The sequence below is a fragment of the Phoxinus phoxinus genome (assembly GCF_949152265.1).
Source record: "Phoxinus phoxinus genome assembly, chromosome: 13".
Taxonomy (NCBI): Eukaryota; Metazoa; Chordata; class Actinopteri; order Cypriniformes; family Leuciscidae; genus Phoxinus; species Phoxinus phoxinus.
In genome coordinates this window covers 10,364,977-10,387,969 of record NC_136888.1, presented here as the reverse complement: position 1 = coordinate 10,387,969, position 22,993 = coordinate 10,364,977, and the positions used below count along the sequence as shown (strand labels likewise).

Here is a 22,993-nt window from a genome sequence, read left to right as displayed (position 1 = left end):
ATAAGCCCCTTGTTAACCTGTCTATTTAAACCTGTGTGCTTCAGTTGTTGTTTGTCATGCTTTTGTTCTTGAATGTTTTTTTTTGTTTTTTTATAAACTTTTGTGCTTGCATTTGTGCTTTTGTGCTGACCAACATTGAGTAACCTATACATCTTGGATAAGATTCCTAAACGTTTTGTATCTACAGCATACATGACAGACAATTTGATGCACAAACGTGGATAAGTTCTACGTGTCTAAAGTATATAGAAACTCCTTGATTTTGCTTAACATCTTAAAATATAATCTGCCAAACTATAGTAAAATTTGACAGAAAGGCTTTTGAGGGTTTTAATAAAATATTATTTAATAAAAGTAGCATTAAAAAGCATATTTCCAATACGTGACCGCATTTCTTTATATTTGAGTCCAAATTCAAACACTATGAAACGCTCCATTAACGTACGGAGCTCTAAAGCACTGCCAGCGGGACATTAAACAGGAAGTGTCTGTCTGAGCTCACAAAAGGTTTTGCGTGGGAACGCAAATATCTTTGCGAGGGAACGCAAATATCTTTGCGAGGGAACGCAATGTTTCTCGGGGAACGCAAAATATTTCAAAATAATTAAATTTCCCATCCTAAATTTTTTCCACCACCACGTCCCTTTAGGGGCTCTGTATAATGTTGCTTGAACTGACACTTCTGTGTAATTTCACATTAGAGTTTAAAGTTTGGTGTGCTGGAACATTTTAATGTTTTTCTCTATTTTAAAGCTTTTTCGCCATTTTTATGTGTGTCTCACTGTTTCTGCAGAGTGAAGAGGGATGGCGTGATCAGTTTAGTGATGCTCTACCTGACTCGCTTTGTCTCCTACTGTCGGAACCTCATGGGGTGGCACAACACAGAAGCAGCCCTTCGGACACTCAGACTGCTAGAGGAGACTGCAGACCTGCAGCATGATTCTCACCAAAGCGTAGATGATGTCCTGCAGAGAGTCAAAGACCTACACAAAACCATTACGAAGAACAAGTATGAGAGCTTATTGGAAGGAATAAAACTAGAAAATAATCAAACCATCATGAACAGGATCTACATACAGCTCTACATCATAGAGAGAGAGAGTGAAGGAGTGAATGAAAAACAGATGGAGAAAACACATGACACTCGAATCTACTGCAATGATATCTTTAAACCCTTACATGAATCAGGTTGTGAGAAAGACAAAATCAAGACTGTTCTTACTAAAGGCATCGCTGGAATTGGGAAAACCGTCTCTGTGCAGAAGTTCATTCTAGACTGGACCGAGGGAAAAGCCAATCAGGATGTAGATTTCATGTTTGTGCTTCCATTTCGAGAGCTGAACTTGATTAAAGATCACCAGTACAGTCTTCACAGACTTCTGCTGGACTTTCATCCTGAACTTCAAGATCTGGACTTAAAGATTTATGAGGAGTGTAAAGTTGTGTTCATATTTGATGGTCTGGATGAAAGCCGAATTACACTGGTGTTTTCAGATAATGAAAAAGTTTGTGATGTGAATGAGTCTTCATCAGTGGATGTGTTGATGACAAACCTAATCAGAGGAGAGCTGCTTCCCTCTGCTCTCATCTGGATCACCTCCAGACCAGCAGCAGCCAATCAGATCCCCTCAAAATACATCAACCGTATGACAGAAATTCAGGGATTTAATGGGCCTCAGAAGGAGGAATATTTCAGGAAGAGAATCAATGATGAAAATCAAGCAGGCAGAATCATTTCACATATTAGAAGATCAAAAAGTCTCCATGTTATGTGTCGCATACCCGTATTCTGCTGGATCTCAGCCACTGTGCTTCAAAACCTCCTGAAACAGGATGACAATGCAGAAATCCCTCAAACTCTGACTGAAATGTACATCCACTTCCTGCTGACTCAGATCAACATGAGGAATCAGAATGATCAGTATGATGAACGAGATCCAGACATGATCAGAATCCTGCAGTCCAACAGAGAGATGATTGTGAAACTGGCTGAACTGGCTTTCAATCAGCTCATAAAGGGCAATGTGATGTTCTATGAGGAGGACCTGAGAGAGAGCGGTATAGATGTTACTGACACCTCAATGTATTCTGGGATGTTTAAGGAGGAGTCTGTGATTCATCAGAGGAAAGTCTATTGCTTCATACATCTGAGCTTTCAAGAGTTTCTAGCTGCTTTCTTTGTATTTTACTTGAATGTAATCAAGAATATAAAATCACTGAATTTGTTCCTGGATGGATGTAACTGGAACACCTGGGAAAGCTTTCTTCTGCATGAACTACTAAAAGCAGCAGTTAATAAATCCTTACAGAGTGATGGACACCAGGATCTGTTCCTGCGGTTCCTGTTGGGCATCTCACTGGAGTCCAATCAGAGACTCTTACAGGATCTACTGACACACAAAGTGAACAGCTCAGAGACCATCAAGAGAATCACAAAGTACATTGAAGACAAAGTCATGGGTGATGAATGTCTCTCAGCTGACAGGTGCATTAATCTGTTCCACTTTTTGCTGGAAATGAATGATCAGACTCTGTATAGCAATATTCAAGAGTTTGTAAAATCAGAGAATCGCTCATTGAAGAAACTTTCTCCATCCCACTGCACAACAATAGCCTATGTGCTTCAGATATCAGAGGGACTGGATGAGTTTGATCTGAAGAAATACAACACATCAGATGAGGGCAGAAGGAGACTGATACCAGCTGTGCTGAACTGCCAAAAAGCTCTGTGAGTATTAATTTATGTGATTGTGAGTAATGTCTAAATATATTCATCCTTATGAACTACATCCTTCAAAGCCTTTTTGGACTGATTAAGTTTGAGTTCCGTAAGTCAGTTTGTTTGGTGGTAAAAGTCAAGTTATCTTCATTTATATAACGCTTTTAACAATGTAGATAGTTTCAAAGCTGCTTTACAGAGATACAAAGTACAAATGTATGCAGAAAAAAACAACAACAGCCTAATAAAGTAAATCAAAATCCAAGTCAGGAATCCAGAAACATTGAATAGTATGAAGCATGTTAAACTGGGAAGATGAATGATCAGGACTTAAATGATAAAGTACTTTATTGAAGTGAAGTGATTTGACATAAAGGCCAAGTATGGTAACCCATACTCAGAATTTCTCCTCTGCATTTAACCCATCCAAGTTAGTGCATACACATTAGGAGCAGTAAGTACCGTAAAACTTCAAATAATAGCCCAGGCTTTTATTTTCCCAAATCGCCGAACTGCACCGGCTTGTATTGGAGACAGGCGTCTATATGAGACAGGCCTTTCATTTAGTGTTGAGACTTTACCCTGTGCTGCAATATACATTTAGTTTTACATTCATTTACAGAAATCAGCTGGTTGAATGAAAATTGCTGATGTTATCGGATTTTCAGATGATATTCTCAATTCAGTTAACGGACGCTCTGAGATAAAGTGAATTCAGACTGCAGTGCAGACTAAGCAACGATTGTATTTAATTGTACAGTACAATCATAACATAGACATGATCTTAATTCCACAATGTCCTTAAACATAACAATATTGCTGACCATAAACTAACAAAGTGCGCGTCCGGTGTGCAATAACTCGAGTTGTCATAGACGTGGCGCGGCGCTTCTCGTCCGGTGTGCGATAACTCGAGTTGTCATAGACGTGGCGCGACGCTTCTCATCCGGTGTGCGATAACGCGAGTTGTCATACGCGGCGCTTCTCGTGCGGTGTGCGATACCTCGAGTTGTCATAGACGCGGCGCTTCTCGTGCGGTGTGCGATACCTCGAGTTGTCATAGACGCGACGCGCCGCTAACTCTCTCTGTCTGCCTTGCTTGAACTAACAACTCCTGCCCAAATGCGCAGGGCTCTCTTGCGTGCCCAATCTACAGATAGAACTGGCTTAAACAGACGATCTGACGGGTTTTAGAAGATTAGTACAACCCGAAACTAAAAAACAGACCCGGCCTCTATTTGAGACCGGCCTTTATTTATGCAAACCTGTAGCCACACCAGGCGTGTAAAAGAGACAGGCGTCTATTTGGGACTCGGCTATTATTTGAAGTTTTACGGTAGTGAACACACACACACACGCACACACACACACACACACACTTCAAACCATGAATACACACCTTGAGCAGTGGGCAACCATTTGCTGAAGCACCCGGGGATCGATTGTGGAGAATCAGTTGCTTTGGAAAACAAATCAATTGATTTCAGCAATCAGAGCTTTGCCTGTGTCAAATATATGACTATATTATATCTCAAGTCAGTTTATAATAATGTAAGTTCATTACAGAAATACAAAAGGCCTAAGCATTATTTTTTTTCTGCCATCTTTTCTTGTGATATCAACAGCAGTTGTTGTTGAGCTTTTGACTGACCTTTCACACAAGACAAAAACTGAACATCACTCACTATTGAGCATTTGTTATCATGCAGGCATCCTAGTACCTTGAGTTGGCTGGCAGAGAAATTGATCACATGTTCAGAAGCACTATAATGTCTATGGCGATTGTAGCTTATTTGTCAACTGTTGGACACTAATTTGAAGTGGTTTATTGCTGAAAGAAATATAGCTATTTCAGTTTCAGTCCCTGATCAAAGTTAAACCCCATTAACCCATGCAGCATTATGTAGCTATATTGCAATTATATGGCTTTTGTTACCTTGAGTTGGTATTTTGTGACAAATGAGTGTTGCTATGTTGAGATGACAAGATAATTAAGTGATCATGACTTAATAACCCACATCTCTTTACTGAGCCATATTTCACCCTGTGTTATAGACTTGCTGACTGTAATCTCACTGATCAGTGCTGTGAAAGTTTGTCTTCATCTCTACAATCGTCAAACTCATCACTTAGAGAGCTGGACCTGAGTCGCAATGACCTGTATGATTCAGGAGTGAAGCTTCTGTCTGATGGACTGAAGAGTTCACACTGTCAACTCAACATACTGAGGTAATAAAACCAATAAAGATTCACTTGTTTTTGAAATTTAAGATGCCTTCTGCTCTGGTCCCGATCTCCTGTGTGTTTGCAATGAATCAGTAGACCCCAGTCTTAAGACTTTCAATTTGTTTTTGCTTTTGTCTGTATTATATAGAGATGAACCGGACCTGTTACTGAGATTAATTCTGCTCCATTAATACTGTGACACTAAGTAAAATACTGGACCCAGAATTACTCCATATGAACCTGAACCTGTAATCAGTGATCTGTAGGGGTGTAACGATACCCTCATGTCACGATTCGATACATATACTGAACGCACAATATGATATCATTGCGATACTCCAAGACATTTGATAAAAGGTTAAAAAAAAATGTTTTACTGTTGATTAAAATGATTGATATTACATTGTGGGTGTAATGTAAATGAATAGGCTTTAGACTTGGTGCTGGAAACCCAATGCACAGGACAATAGAGACACCAGAATAAAAATATTCATGATTCAGAAGCTGAAAATACAGGATTATTTTAGACGAATATGCTGTCACTGACATCTAATATTTGAAATAATGTAGGCCACTTTTTACTGGTAACATAAGACATTTGGCATTATCAGGACACACAAATATTCCCCATTGCATTATTATACATTATATTCAATATTATATAAAGAAGTTTAATGTAGTACTGACACTAAAACTAGAATATTTTCTCACACAGAAATTTTCATTTTTGGTTAAAGGAACCGTATGTAAGAAATGTATTTCAATTAATCATAAAAGGGCCCTGATATGTCAGTAGACATTAAGAAATCGTGTTCATTTCAAATACTTAAATCACTGACAACAGTAGTCCGGCCAGGATATTGTCATTTAAAAGTGAAGTTGCAGCCGTCAACTGATGTTGATGTTGTCCTGTTGTGTTTTGGCCTGATGCGCCACCCTCCACCTATCTACCAATCACGAAGTCAGTAGTGTTTCGGCATCCGGGTTGCCAGCTCTGCTCTAGTCTGCTCTAACCTACCCTAACTCTAGTCGGATAAAAAATGTCTAACGTCTCTCATGAAGCATAAACATAATTAACAGAAAAAAAACTTACTGTGTAGGACTCGTCACTCGCCATTGGAAGCTCCTTGTAGCAGCCTACGTTCCTGCTGGATCCTGCAGCCTATCTGGCAACCTCGAGTCAGGGGGGAGGGGGAGGGGATACACTGCTCTACAGTAATTTGAAAGTGATTGCAGTACCAGTTTTGGCCACAATCTTACATAAGTTTCCTTTAACTATTGTATACACAATATATATTGATGCATTTTTGTATTACAGTATATTGTGACATGATATATTGTTACACCCTAGTAATCTGTTGATAAAACAATTGTACATGAAATCCATTTTATTTTAAATAATTTTATTTAAATTGATTTTGAAGAATTTTATTTAAAGTAGAGTTATAGGAAACTGAACACAATGGCATTATGGCATTCATGAAACTTTCATAAATATACGAGTAAATTCTGAATCATTTGTACGTAAAATGGAACTTCCCGAAAACTTTCACAAATGCTTCATAAACCTCGGATTCGGATTACTATGTCCTTTTGCATGGCTGTGAAGAATAATCCTGGGAAATTTACCTCAGAAGTGCTGGTTTCACTTCGAGGAGCAATGGATCCAGTTGAGGATTAGTAGTCAATTTTTTATTCTTATATGCTTTGTTCTAATCGCGATATGAAATAGTATCTGTAAACCGCAAAAAGACTGTTTAAAATATGAATGGCGTTTCTGTGTGTGATGAATGAACGGCACATATGCGCGCTGTTGCTACTAGTTGTGACTAGTTTTGGATAGACTATAAAGTTTTTACTGTAAAATAGACATAAAATAAGCTTTTGTTAGCCAGTTTCTGCTCATACGTTAAATATGTTTTTTCAAAAATAAACTCATCATCTATAGATGTTATAGTGTTCGTTCCAATGTAACGTTAGGCTATATCAAACTAATGAATCCTGAACTTTGAAATATGTATGATAAAATGTATAGTTTAAAAAAAGAAAGAAAGATTACACTTTAAATATTGTTAAAATTGTAATTGTTGTTGATTTACATGTGAACACTTTTTAATAAAATAGCAAAAAACATATTTACAAGGTAGATGTAAAATAATCTTTATAGGTCAATATATAAGCCTTCTCATTAAATTATTTATTATTGTTTTTTATTAGTGACACATTTGGGCAGAGGATGTATTCCAAAAAATTCTGAAAATACATTATGAGAATTAACTGCACAATTACTAGAAATGTTTACCTTGGATATTATACAATTTGCATGTATAAAAAAAATTGTGAAAAACAAAAGAAAGTTTCCAAATTTAACTTTGAACCAATTCTGTAGAATGGCTCAATAACAGGATTTGTTTCCAATTATGACCATGTACTAAAAATGTGCTTTTGACTTTCATTTATATTAGGATTTTATATATATATATATATGTATATATATATATATATATATATATATATATATATATATATATATATATATTAGGGATGCACCGAATCCAGATTTTTGGGGTTCGGCTGAATACCGAATCCACTGGTTAAGATTCTGCCAAATCCAAAACCGAATACCGAATCCTACTCCCATCCTCAGTCCATTAACACAGTAAACGCATCAATGAAGTAAACAACGTCCACAGAAGTGGATTTTTCATTTTATTTTATTTTAACTGTAAAAAAAAAAGAAAAAAGAATAAGCAACATTATGCATTTTAACAGCGGTGATGTTGTATATTGTTTAGGGTCCTTGCCACCACGAGACAAATCGTCATTGCAAATTGAACATGTAGCTTGACTTGAATTGCCTTCTTTTGACTGAAAGTACTGCCAAACACTTTTTCTGCTCACGAGTTCCATTTTCACTTTCTCACAGCCTACGTCATTCGAACGGTCCACCTACTGTAACGAGTGGAAATAAGGTGTGGCCCCTTAAAGAGCTGCGCGCTCCCTGTTGAACTGTCGGCAATTTGTATTGTATGCGCCTCGATACCCCATGTATGCGGGTTATTTCAGTTTGATGCTCATTTTTATCTTATTTTATTAAGTAGCCCTGTGGATGGTAGAACATGTGACAGACAGTTACATGAGTTCGATTGGGGAATTGTAAGATGCCAATCGCCTCCATGAGTATGTCTGGCCTCTGCAATAACTTTAGCTTTGAGCTACCGTTACCGGTATCCCTATTTTTCTTCCTGACACAACGTGTTACACTACGTAAACACCTTCCCGTAATCAACAGCGGCGTGACGTTGAGCATCGTAGCGCGAGTATTATATTGCAAGCTTAGGGTTCGGTTCGGTTCGGTGGAAAAAAATTATAAGGTTCGGCAGAAACCGAACCCCTTTAAAAAACCCAATATTCGGCCGAATCCGAAACCGAATCCTGGACTCGGTGCATCCCTAATATATATATATATATATATATTTTCCTCACATTCTTTCTTGTGTGACACACCTGAATGAAAGGCTCATTATGCAGGTCATTATGCGGGTCATTATGCGGGTCATTGTCTTCTCAGGTATTAACCACTTACTATTCATGATGGTGTTGGATCATCCACGCCATATTAGTAGACTGTCTGCTTAATATCTGCAAACTCTTTATTGTGAGCTCCTCCAACAGACACTCTACTGACTAGAAGTAACTTTTCAACTACATGCCAACTTTTTCTAACCCTACCAGTCTACTAATGCTCTACTAACACTCTAATGATAGTTAGTAGACATGAAAGAGCAATGTTACTTATAGACAACAGAATGTGTTAAAAGGACCATCCAAATAAAGTGAAACCAAAGTGTTTTACAAAATGTAAATCAATGTATTGTTTTATGTGAATGATTAGGCCGGATGATTTTCAGATCATTTTGAAGGAAAAACTCTAGGCGATAGCTCCATTACTTAAAAGTATTGTGAACACATATTTACTATGTGTTTTGTGGCGTTATTTCAGACACTTTACTTTTTAGTTTTTTTGAATAACCATGCATAAACATTATTCTCTCAAAAATACAAACATGTACAGTGCTATGCATAAGTTTAGACACCCATGCTAAAGTTGACTAAAAAGAGGAATAAAAAATCATATTTTGGAAATTTATCTTAATGCCTTAATTTAAAAAATGAGGAAAACTCCAACCGTTTAAGGACACCAATTTTCTTTGTGAATGAATAATGTATCGTAAAAAAATAAATGTTCTTCCTAAAAATACAGGGTGCATAAGTTTGGACACCCCTATGTTAAATCCCCATAGAGGCAGGCAGATTTGTATTTTTAAAGGCCAGTTACTTCATGGATCCAGGATACTCTGCATCCTGATAAAGTTCCCTTGGCCTCTGGAATTAAAATATCCCCACATCATCACACACCCTTCACCATACCTGGAGATTGGCATGGTTTAATTTCAGTTCGCCTAATAGCTGGTTTGATTTGCATTGAGAGATGATCTTATGGAAAGTACTCCATGCCAATCTCCAGGTATGGTGAAGGCTATGTGATGATGTGGGGCTATTTTAATCCCAGAGGCCAAGGGAACTTTATCAGGATGCAGAGTATCCTGGATCCATGAAGTAACTGGCCTTTAAAAATAAAAATCTGCCTGCCTCTATGGGGATTTAACATAGGGGTGTCCAAACTTCTGCACCCTGTATTTTAAGGAAGAACATTTATATATTTACGATACATTATTCATTCACAAAGAAAATTGGTGTCCTTAAAGGTTGGAGTTTTCCTCATTTTTTAAATTAAGGCATTAAGTTCAATTTCCAAAATATGATTTTTTATTCCTCTTTTTAGGCAACTTTAGCATGGGTGTCTAAACTTATGCATAGCACTGTACATGCATATTGCTCACATATTATGGTAGCCCTGTTTGTGATAAATAGAGTGTAATTACACCTTTGCCATTAATATGTTTATTAGCAACTGAAAAAAGCACAAATGTCAGGGCATGTCTGAACATCTCAAGGACCCCAAAAACATCTTAAACCCCAGAGGGTTAATGAATTGCAATCATTAGTAAATAGGGTGCACGTGTAAGCTCATTCACAATTCAAAAACAGAATACTTTTTTGTTTGTTTTCTAGAAAGACTAATAGGTGGATTAATGTATAGGGAGATGCAAATGGTGTTGATGGACAAGCGATGTGGAATAAAGGCTAATAATGGCTGAATACAAATAAAAGAATAATGAAGATTAAGTCTCATTCATGGCAGAAGTGTGAAAGGTTCATTGAGTGAGAACAAACGAACATGAATTGGCCAGTGCTCCTCGCCAGACATTAGACAATAGACTGCAAATTGGTGTTTAAAGGTCAATAACATATATAAGTAGTGTAAGACTTGAGAAATTAGATAAATGCCAGAAAGTCTACTTGAGGAACGACCACTCTCTGAGAAAACAAAGGAAATTAACACTAGAACTCTCTTAATATTCCCACCCATCCCTACCTGAATTCACCCAAAAAACTATATGGTTTAATATGAACAATTATTATACATTATTTTACATGTTTGGTATCATTTAAAATGTCTCAGTGCGACTGGTACAAAGGTCTCATTCCCAAATAAGTAAAACAAAAGGTAATAAGGTTTTTAAGAGTTTAGAGATAACTGGCACACAAAAGAGGTCTCCAGGCAAACGGCCTCCCGTTCTCAAAGGTGTAAACTCAATGTAAATTTCCATTGTTAGCAAATGTTTCCATAGAAATCAACTTCTGTCTCCAGTAAGTCTGGGAGAGTGATTCATGTAAATTGCCACTGTGAACATGTTTACATTTGAAAAGAGGTTTCTGCCTTGGTCTGTCTTTATAAAGAAATGCAACGAGAGGATCAGGGTGATTTTGTACCTCAGATCAGCCCATGAATGCTGAGAGTCGCTAAAACAGTTGAGGTTTGACAGTTAAGGGGTTAATGAAAGGGTTGAAGCATTATCACAGGGATACTTTGGTTGTATTGTTCCCTTTTACTCATTTGCTAGAAGGTAATACCAAACAAAACACAAACTGTTTACCCTTTTATAAACTCCAACAAAATAGTCTTAATAATAGAAGTCCATGAATAGGCTTATTTGCCTCAACACATTAGTCTCTAAGTCCATAGAAATAAAAAGTATTTGCACAAATAATACTCAGTCTTATGAATCTGTCCTTTTCCTGCATTGGGCAGTCAGCAAACCAAAAATCCTGAAAGTCCAGATGGAAAAATCAAATGTCCCTAATAAGAGAAAAAGTATTAACTGCTGGAATTGTATTTGGTTTCTCTTTTTTATGTAATGTTTAACCAGGAAAATATGACAATATTAAGTGTAACTGGTAGCCTGGGTGCCTGCCCGAACTCCGCCCACAAAATTTTTTGGTCGGGAAGTTCGGTCTGGACTAGATCCGTTGAGGAGAAATTATGCTCGGCTCCCAGATGGCCGAGCCAATCAAATTTCCAGGGCGGGCTTTAATCGATGATGGACAGATGATCTGCGGTTACGTAATCACAAAGTAATCAAAGAGCGGTTGGGTTGAATTGGTTTTCAACAAAGATGACTGAAGCTGGAGAATTGAGATGTTTAGATTCCGCTATCGCCTCTGTTATAAAAGAAATCGACAGCGCATTCATTTTAAAAGACGAACAGAGAACTGCAATCAAGGCATTTGTCGATCGGAAAGATGTGTTTGCCATCCTTCCTACGGGATTCGGCAAAAGTTTAATTTATCAGCTTGCTCCGATGGTCGCTAAGAAGATGGGACGCAATGAAAACCAATGGAAGGGATGGGCTCACGATCTCTTTTCTCTGAAGCCTCAGATGAACACGCTTCTTCAGCCTGATCTCTTTCGTCGTCTTCCCATTTTTTAAAATCAGTCAAGTCACGTTGCAACCGTGTTATAAAGTTGAGACAGGGCCGACAAATGCGAGAAGATTTATTTGCTTTATTGTCGAGATCTAATCCTTAACGGAGAACTTGTTCGTATATACATACACCTTTTGTATTTCTCTCAAAAATGCTATTCGTGCTTGTAAGTACTCCGCAAATTCTTAAATTCTTTTTACAACAACGGCAAAGATTGTTTACACATTAATTTACTACTTCTTCCAGGGTGCGTGCAGTTGAGCTCTGTTGACAACTATGCGTTGCTCTGATTGGTTGTCGGTCTATCCAATTGAGTGCAGAGGGTTTTTTTTTCCTGGTTCGGTTAAGACACGCCTCATAATCAAAGCCCTATGGAGCAGTATCAGACTCACATTCTGCCTAGAATATGAGGCCACATTTACACATAGCCGGGTATTTAAAGAAACGAATATTTCTCCCCCTCCATTTTCAATAATAACATCGTGCACACAACCCGCATAAATACGCCGTCGAGCGCCTTTATAACTATGCTAAACCTATGGGCGGCAGTGTAGGGAGAAGGATAAAGCCATGCAAGCCAATCAGAATCCTCAGAATCGACAAGAGAGAACCTAAAACCCTGTTTCTCCCAGTTGACACGACAACATATAACCGGCGTTTTCAGAAATCTCCACTTTGGCCGGAGTTTTTAGAAATGATCGTGTAAACGGGGCCTAAGTATGACGAAGTCAGGCTATATAACTGGGGTATGAATTTACATTTTGATTTGTATATAAAGAAAACATAGAAACCAAGAAAACTGTGAGGACTTTGCCTCCTCATTTCAGAACACTACTACATGCCACTGGTGCACATACATTGTTGTAACACAACTCCTGTACATAAAGTACAAATATAAATAATTAGTCATTTTCTTTTATGGTATTTGTACTCTGATTTGTTTAGATTGACAAGCAGTAATCTCACTGTGCAGAATGAAATCCTACCCTATGCAGCATTATGTAGCTATTTTGCAATTATATGGCTTTTGTTACCTTGAATTGGTATTTTGAGACAAAGATAATTAAGTGATTATAATATACATCCCGCATCTCTTTACTGAGCCATATTTCACCCTGTGTTATAGACTTGCTGACTGTAATCTCACCGATCAGTGCTGTGGAAGTTTGTCTTCATCTCTACAATCATCAAACTCCTCACTGAGAGAGCTGGACTTGAGTCGCAATGACCTGTATGATTCAGGAGTGAAGCTTCTGTCTGATGGACTGAAGAGTTCACACTGTCAACTCAACATACTGAGGTAGGGCTGGGTCGAATGTGTAGTTTACGTCGATTTGTTTGAATGAAAATCGTTTTTCTCTTTAACATCCGCCGATGCTCCCCTCTGGGCTCCCGTAGTTCCGAACGGGCTCAGCGCGTTTGCCATAGAGATACACAAACAACATGGCAAATGAACAAGACTGCGACAGCACAACCATACCCGCCAAAAACATTTACAAACTGAATCTGCAGGGCTGCCAACTCTCACGAATTCACCGTGAGACTCACGCAATTGTCACTTTTCACACGCTCTCATGCCACACATCCATTTTCTCTCGCAGAGAAAAATCGCGAAGCAAAGAGGACACTGACAGACAAGACAGAGAAGGTAACTATTGATATGAAACAAAATCTCAGCTCTCAGATTCTGTCAATTTAATTACGAAATTCAAACAATAAACACCGTTTTGGCGCTTGTAAATGTGACGTGACAGATCGCTGACAGATCTCAGTTCAAGCGGCACGTGAACCGATCATCTGTTACTTTTTACTACTGTACTAGTTAATATTAAATAAACACGAATGATCAATAGGTAATTTGAAAGATACAGTTTAACGACACAGGACACTCCAGAATTACTCCATATGAACCTAAACCTGTAATCAGTGATCTGTGGATAAAACAATTGTACTGTACATTAAATCTATTTTATTTTAAATTATTTTTTATATTTTTAATACAATCAGAGTTACAGGAATCTGGGCCTCATTCATGAAAATTTGCATGTAAAATGGACCTTCCTCTGGATAAACAAATGCTTCACAAACCTTGGATTTGATCATTAAACGTGTATGTTAATTAATTGCATTAAAGCTACAATGTGTAATTTTTTTGACCGCTAGGGGTCGCTAACCTCTTACAATAACAAAGGCATAGATTGATGACGCAGTGATAAGCGGAATCATAGAACTTTACATCATGCCGACGGATCTAATGATATGGATGAGTGAAAACATTCATGTTTTTAACATGACTGTGGTATGAAGCAGGGTGCGATTGCTAATGAGAGACAGATATAAGCGCCACACGCGAGTCCCGCGGTTATGAAGGAATAAGGACATTTCATTCTACCGAATTACCAGCAGGTGCTGAATTACTATTCATACAGGTCAGTTTATTTGACAAATTAAACTTGTGAGGTATAACACAGGGCTGTTTCACTTTGTCTAACATTACACTATCATACTAAACTGCACTTCTAGTAAACTAGATCAACATTAGAATAAAATACTTATAATATTCTAACATTTCATCATGTTGAGCTATATAACATTTGTCACAGGGTAACCTGTGACATTATAAACTTGGACTTACAAACATACACCCATTTCACTGAGACTGTTCATTGCCGGCAATATTAACATCTGTGTACACATCAGGAAGGTGTTATGGAGTTTTTGTTTTGTTCAGTCTTAAGTTTGTTACTGCTGTGTTTTGTTATAGTTATAGTTTCAACTCTTTTTAGTTTTCCTTAAAGTTTGTCATTATTTCTCTATAAGAACAGAATGCCAGAATACACAATAATTCACATGATAATAATTACCTTTATTTTTACACATATTTCCCACAAACCTTATTGCAGTTAAACTTCCCGGTTCACTCTCTGTACAACCAAACCCATAATACAGGTTAAACTGTCTTTTAAAGCAACAGCCACATCACTTCCTAGGGAAGATACCATTTTGGTGTGATGTCAGAGGGCGGGGGGAGGATTTAGAAACAGCTGTTTTGACATTTAATTAGTTGTTAAACTCTTCCTCTGTTAATGGTTGTTGTTTTAGCTGTTTGGAAGGTTTAAGTGTTGTGTTGGGTGTTTATATTATTTAATTAATATATTGAATATTGATATTGATCCTTTTTTTATCAAATTAAGTCTGATTAAGTATTAAGTCAGATTAATTTCAAGATTTTTTTTTTATATCAGAATAACAATTATGTGTTTTTCCCCCATATCTATTATATTAACAAAACATTGTCAAATCACTAAAGGTCACTAAAACCGATGTAAATATATTTGCATGTTGAGGGCTTGAACTTTATCATTTGTAATGTCACAATCATGTTATCTTTATTTTGTGTGTGTGTATGTGTGTTTGTGTGTAGATTATCTCGCTGTATGGTGACAGAGGAAGGCTGTTGTTATCTGGCTTCAGCTCTGAGTTCAAACCCCTTACACCTGAGAGAGCTGGATCTGAGCTTTAATCACCCAGGACAATCATTAGTCAAGCTGCTCTCTGATCCAAACTACAGACTGGTCAAACTTAAGTATGTTTAACATGAACAATCATCCTGTCATGTGTGCAGAATAAAGTCATTAAAAATGTGTACATACCGGTAGATGCACATACATACACATATATACTGCACAAATACAAAAAAGCACATGTCTTGAACTCTGTGACTGGGGGGGCCAACAACAATAATCAGACACACCTGGATTAATCAGTTTGTCCAATAATGGCAGATAGGAAACAAAGGAGCTGGCTAAAGTTCAGGAAGTAGTGCAGCTGTGCATAAAGTCCATTGATTGGTTGGGTCCTTACATGCGCTTCGTGAGGCACACACGCACACAAACACACACACACGCAAGGTCTCTCGCTCCCTCTATCTGCTGTGCGCGCGCTACGCATGCACGCTCTTGCTCGCTAGCTCTAGATTCCGGGAGATTTTAACTAATTTGGAACTTCCAGGAGACTTGGGATGTCTGAGAAAGTAAATTCTCATTTCTGTCAGAGAGACTGAAGGAAAAACAGACCCCAAATACAGGCTAAGAGATCACAGTCTAAATGAGCAGAAATTACGTTTGACCTCAGGATACTCAATAAAGCAAAGTGGAGCTGAACAACAGTTCCCTTTCAGTCAGTTACATTCAACGTTACGTCAGAACTGAACTGACGAATTGGGATCTCGCCTGAGAGCCCAATCACCTTTCAGTGTAAACTAAACGAGCCAATGGACATTGGCATGTGAGATTTCCATCTGGCATGTGAGATTTGCATCCCGCAACCCTGCCCCGCAAAGCAGGTATGAATGGTAGCGTGGTTGCATCGCACAATCAAGCTTTAGCTTCGGACCCAAGCGTTTCTCACAATTCTGCTCTGCAATCATCATTCGAGTGTGTACAATGAACCAGGAAGAAGCTCTTCAGAGAGTTCCCACTGTGTGCTTCAGCACTAAAAGAGCCTTTTCCCTAAAAGAGCAAGCAGATAGTGAGTGTCTTTTTACAGATGCTTCTCTGTCCGTGCATTTCTGGATGCAGTCGTTTCCTGTCTTCATGTAATGCTACGACCGCTATCTTACATGCCTGGGCATATAAGTTGAAACTGCATTCGGGGGTGGTTCATGTTTTTGCATGAGAGAGCAGAGATAGCTTATTCGCAGGGTCTCATGTGCCGTCGAGCTGCCAAATAACAGCGGGTTGTCACAGCAACCTAGCACGTCATTCAGCACTCTAGATGCACAATGGTGCGGCCAAGCCTTGAGTACCTCAAACAAGGTGGAGTCCCCTTTGCTATGCCCCGATCTAGTTCCTCTTCCCGCGGGAGGATTACTTTGGCGAATAGCCAGGGTGACCAGAGGATTACAGTGAGGGCTTCCCTGCCGAGTACATCTCCGTGGCCCCCTCTCCTCTAGTGCATCGTAAGCTGTGAATCTGGTCTTTTTGCCTAGCGTTTAATTTGGGTCTCCAGTAGAGGATCAGATGTCGATCGCTGCAACGAATAGAGGGATTTTATGTTCTGGAAATGAAGATGATGCTGAGCTTCCCACTTTAATGGTGTGCTCATGCTGAATCAGATTCAGAGCTGACAGCCATGCTTTCCGAGGCTTTCCGGGGCTCTGTGTCGTTCTGAGCTTTCATGCTGGTGTCTGGGGGGCGCTGCGCGTAAATCGCCTTGCCCCACCCCCTAGCCTTTCTTCCCGGATGTGCATGAAGGACTTTGGCAGTATGGAAGCATTTTGGTGCCAATATGGAACTTGAAAGATGCCAAAATCTGCGTAAAAAGTGGTTCTTCTCTCGCTACCGTTGATGGAGGGCTGGTCAGGGGGTTCATAGCGATTCCCCAGCAAGAGTGTGTAGTTGCGGTGCATGCCACGTGGTGGGTTCATCCACAGCTCCCGTCCAGCACCTGTGAGACAACAGCTGCTCTCGCCACTGGTGCTTACAATGCTGCTGGTCGGCCCACCTCAGCCCTGCATGTGATGGCACCCTGCAAGTCTACTAAGCCAAAGCAAAAGAGCTCATATATATGAGGGTCGTTCTAAGCCTGGGTTGATGCAGGAAGTGCGCATGATGACTTACTGTGATCAAGTCAGAGGACAGGCCCTTGGCTAGACGATGTCCACATTTGTGGTCCAGAAGTACCCCTTGGGTAAACCTTGTAGGGGTGTGAGATGTCGACAAAGCACGCTTTCTTGATGCACCCATCAAGGTGGCCTTTTCAGCGACATTGTCGGAGAGTGTGAGAGTCAGCACTGCGGCCGCTGCGTACACCTAGGAGGTATAAGCTCCCGTCACATCTCACCCACCATCTCGCACAGACACTGTGTAAAGTCAGGGAGGACAAGGGGCAGGTCTTGCCAGTTGTGCACTACTGGTTCAACCAGACCTGCTTCCTGAAACTCATGCTCCTTGCGACAGCCCCTCCCTGGCGCATTCCTCTGAGGAAGGACCTTCTTTCTCAGAGATGGGGGGCCCAATGGCGGAGGACTTAGGTGATCTACCCCAGGTGGTGGTAGACACCATCACTTCGGAAAGTGCGCCCTCTGCGAGGCACGTCTATGCCTTTAAGTGAAACCTGTTCGTCGAGTGGTGCTCTTCTCACCGAGAAGACCCACAGAGACGCCCGATCATGGCTGTGCTTTTCTTCCTGCAGGAAGGGCTGGAGCAAAGGCTATCTCCCTCCAACCTGAAAGTGTATGTTGTCGGTATTGCCGCACATCACAATGCAGTAGATGGTAAATTTGTGGGAAGGCATGACCTGATCATCAGGTTCCTAAGGGGCGCGAGAAGGTTAAATCCTTAAATCCTCACCCTCACCATGTACCCTCTTGGGACCTCTCCTTAGTGTGAACAGCCTTGCAGAGAGTGTCCTTCAAACCACTGCAGTCAGAAGAGCTTAAAGGGTTAGTTCACCCAAAAATGAAAATAATGTCATTAATGACTCATGTCGTTCTAAGCCCGTAAGACCTACGTTCATCTTCGGAACACAGTTTAAAGGGCACCTATTATGACATTTAAAATGTTCCTAATGTTGTTGTGGGAGTCCCCAACAACAGTTTTACATGCATGCAATGACAAAAAACACTTTTGTTTTCGTATAATATGCATTTATTTTTACCTGATTTGCTCACCGACTCCCAAATGATTCGTTCAACGACTCGTTTTTCAAACCCCTCCTTTGCGCGACGCTAATCTGCGTTGATTGGTCAGATGACCCAGCAGTGTTTACAGAGATAATACTTATTTTTAACACGGAGTACAATGATGCTTTTATCAATTAAATTGTATCATAATAATGATTATAGTCCACTGCTTTATAGTTTGTAGTAAAAAACGAAAAATAAGATAAAGAATTTAATGTTATGTTAGCGAGCATAGCCCAGAGTTCATATTGTAAAAGCACAATCAGTCTTTGTTTGCGTTAGCCCGATGCATAAACATAACGTTTTTACAAAAAAAAAATGCAGTTACGTTACTACGAGGTATTACTCTATTCTTTAGACAACTCCGAAAACAACGACAAACACTTCACATCTCAATACAATTGTCATTGAAGACCTAGAAGCTAAACGGTGCTTACACAACAAACAAAATCATTATTAAGCATGCTACATAAAACATAAAAGCAACAATTATTAATAACACTTACAGGTTGTGATACGGAGGAGGAAGCTGATGCAAATACACTTGGAACTGAACCTTCCTTCAATATCAGCGACTCGCGAATCCAAGTTTGAGTGCATTTAAAAAGCAATCGTCTTCAAAATGGCGCGAGCAAAGCACAAGGATCGGACTATACTTCTGTGGTATAGTGAATTGTAGCCACTTAGTCTTCAAATGCTCCTCCTTGGGCAGATGAAAAAAGTTTGCTTTTGAGCCGCACTTCTCAGCGTCTCGTCGCCATGATATTTTCCCTGGCCTTGGAGCGCAATAAGTGGGCGTATCGTATTCAAATAACTTGACAAGTTGACGTCATCTAGTCAGAGAAAAAGCTTCGGTCTTCTAACGATTCATAAAAATGACTCAGAGTCGACTCTTACTTTTGAAAGACAATAACTTTATATACGGTGCACTTTCATATTTCAAACTTTGCAGGATGTTTTTGTTCACTTAGATCTATGTTACACACTACATGAAATGTAAATTTCAAAATTCCATAATAGGTGCCCTTTAAGATATTTTAGATTTAGTCCGAGAGCTTTCTGTCCGTCCATTGAAACTGTATATACAGTATACTGTCCATGTCCATAAAGGTAATAAAAACATCATCAAAGTAGTCCATGTGACATCAGTGGGTTAGTTAGAAGTTTTTGAAGCATCGAAAATACTTTTTGGTCCAAAAATAACACAAAATAAGACTTTATTCAGCATTGTATTCTCTCCCGGGTCTGTTGTCAATCCTTCACAGTTACGCTGATGGCGTAAGACGCTGATGATGTTATCTGGTGCGCCCGAGCTTCATTTATAGACTGAGGGAAACGCACGCTGTAAAAGTGTCTCATCCGCGACATGCACATTTACGCACCATTAAAAAAATGATATCCACGCAAACAATGTAGAATAGCTTGAATATAGCGTGCGTCTTCCTCAGACTGTAAACGAAGCTCGGGCGCACCAGATAACACGTCAGCATCAGCACTGTGGAGTCCTGAACGCAGATTGACAACAGACCCGGGAGAGAATACAATGCTGAATAAAGTCTTATTTTGTGTTATTTTTGGACCAAAAAGTATTTTCGATGCTTCAAAAACTTCTAACTAACCCACTGATGTCACATGGACTACTTTGATGATGTTTTTATTACCTTTATGGACATGGACAGTATACTGTATATACAGTTTCAATGGACGGACAGAAAGCTCTCGGACTAAATCTAAAATATCTTAAACTGTGTTCTGAAGATGAACGGAGGTCTTACGGGCTTAGAACGACATGAGGGTGAGTCATTAATGACATTATTTTCATTTTTGGGTGAACTAACCCATTAAGATCTTGTGGTTTAAGAGTATGACGGCGCTCCTGACTCCGCAGACTTCTGTAAGAGAGTAAGGGTACCTGCATGGCATTTTCTGTCAACGAATCATGCCCCTCCTAAAGACCTGGAACTTGTGCTTGGAGCAAGCGCGCTTCCATTCATACCCGCTTTGCAGGGCGGGGTGCACGATGCGAATCTCACACGCCAGTGTCCCTTGGCTCGTTTAGTTAACACTTGAAAGGTGATTGAGCTCTCAGCCCAGATCCCAATTCGTCAGTTCAGTTCTGAAGGAACATCTCGGTTTTCTATTTCAGGAACAATACGTAACCAAGGCGATTTCTGCAGTTAGTAGGCTAGATGAATATTAGTTATTGATTAAAACACTTGCACAAAATGAAAGGATATAGACACAAATGATCAGTGAATGTAAAGGCAAGTCAATAGCTCAAGACTTGAGGATCCAATGATAGACGCTGTGAATCAAGAACCACATCAAATGCTGAATGACAGAGAGAGGATCTCAAAGGAATTTCATCAGAAGAGACACCGGACAGATTTTGGAGATATAGTTTAGCTGAAAATGACAATTTTGTCATCATTGACTCAACTTCAGGTCTATTGAAATATTTATGACTTTAATATACTGTGGTACTTTTTGTTTTGAATATAGCAAAGTTAGGCCCAGGTGAACTAGTTGAAAACTGTATGGTGGGTGATAATACATATGCCCATGAACCAACTACAATAGATCAACTACAATAGATCATGTAAAATATGAGCATGAACAACCATCTACGTAAATTCTATAATATGGCAATAATTTTTATGTAAAATGAGTGTGACGTCTTTTGTTTTTATAGTGTGGATCGTGCAGGAGAGTTCAGGATTACAAGAGGACCACAGAAATGTAGGACACACACACACACACAAATAGTGGTTGTTTTGTTGTTATTAATGTTAAAATGTATCTTCTTGTGTTCAGATGCATGTGATCTCACATTGGATTTAAACACAGCAAGCTCTCTTCTCGCTCTGTCCGAGGAGAACAGAAAGATGACACATGTTTCAGAGGATCAGCTGTATCCTGATAATTCAGAGAGATTTGATGAATGGTGTCAGGTTTTGTGTAGAGAGAATCTGACTAGCCGCTGTTACTGGGAGGCTGAATGGAGTGAACGAGCTGATATATCAGTGACATATAAAGGAATCAGCAGGAAAGGATGGAGTTATGACAGTTTATTTGGACACAATGAAAAGTCTTGGAGTCTGAACTGTTTTGAAAACAGATTCATAGTCAGACACAAAAGTCAGAGAAAAGTCATACATGCCCCTTCACATCGTTCTAACAGAGTAGGAGTTTACCTGGACTGGCCAGCTGGAACTCTATCCTTCTACAGTGTCTCTTTCACACACACACTCACTCACTTACACACATTCAAAACCACATTCACTGAACCGCTCTATGCTGGATTTGGGGTTTATTTGAATTGTCCAGTGTCTCTACAAGATTAAATGGCTTCTAGTGAGTCACACATGCAGTTGAGAGAAAGAAATATACTCACATTATCTCTGTATTTAACTCACATGAGTTTGAATGAGTGATCCAGTTTGTGGAGTTCTTTTTCCTGCTTTTGACATTTATTTCACACTGGTTGTTATTTTACACCTTTTTAAAAATCATTATGTGATTAAAAACACAAAAATATATAGAGAATGTTAAAATTAAATAAAAATGATATGGGTAAGGTAAAATATTGTTATTTTTAGACATTAACTAAAACTAACTGAAAAAATAATTTGGTGGAGGGTTTAAAAATATTCATTAATCACTTGTAGTGTATTCATTCTCTTCATACTTCATGTAATCATAACGGGTGCCTGATGCACAAGATCTTGCTTAGCTCGAGCTTCAAGATACTAAAAATAAATGCATAAAATGATGTACACTTTTTTATCATGTGGTATTCTTCTTCTCGGTTTTAATTATTAATTTAATTGTTATGAACACAAATTAAGCAAGTGTTACAGATTCAGCCATGTGTGCCATCAGCACCAGGTCCTTCAGCTCCACCCAATCATTCATGAATACTAACCTGGCACACACCTGTCAATCCCTCATCAAGCACCCTGTCAGCAAGGTGTGCAGGAACAGACTGAAGAGGCAGATGATGAAGATCACATGTAATATTTCATAATAATCCACAAGACAATCCAAAAATAGGGCAGAGGAAAAACAGACCAAACGCAAACGTGACCAAACACTGAATGACTGTGAAGGACAGACTTAAATAGTAGAAAGAAAGGCTGAACAAGGTAATTAATCAAACACAACTGAAAAGAACAAACTCATAATGGCATTGCCATAGAAACAAAGGAGTGGGAAAATGAACAAAGGAAGATAGAAAACTAATAAATACAACCTAAAAGTCCAAACTGAATAAACTGAACATAACTGCAACACACCTGCATTCAAACTTTATGTAATTGTAATGTTATATTGTGTCATGTTTATCACACAAAAAAACATAGACCCCACTTTAATTGTATTGAAATACAATTTGTTGAACTCTATTATTGTGCAAACAGATGCTGTAATAACATACAAATATTGCAATTATTTCACTTCATGATAACTCTTTA

The 22,993-nt window shown here is 39.0% G+C and overlaps 1 protein-coding gene across 1 annotated transcript in view; it reads left to right on the top strand.

Annotated features, from left to right (window-relative positions):
* Positions 1 to 22,298, top strand: part of LOC307009627 (protein NLRC3-like) — a 28,765-nt gene extending 6,467 nt beyond the window's left edge. The window contains exons 3-8 of the mRNA XM_079633489.1: positions 794 to 2,728; positions 4,775 to 4,948; positions 12,963 to 13,136; positions 15,261 to 15,422; positions 21,214 to 21,260; positions 21,336 to 22,298. Of these exons, the coding sequence (XP_079489615.1) occupies positions 794 to 2,728; positions 4,775 to 4,948; positions 12,963 to 13,136; positions 15,261 to 15,422; positions 21,214 to 21,260; positions 21,336 to 21,865 (3,022 nt within the window). The 3' untranslated portion in view covers positions 21,866 to 22,298. The remainder of the gene's footprint in view (positions 1 to 793; positions 2,729 to 4,774; positions 4,949 to 12,962; positions 13,137 to 15,260; positions 15,423 to 21,213; positions 21,261 to 21,335) is intronic.
* Positions 22,299 to 22,993: the final 695 nt, after the last annotated feature.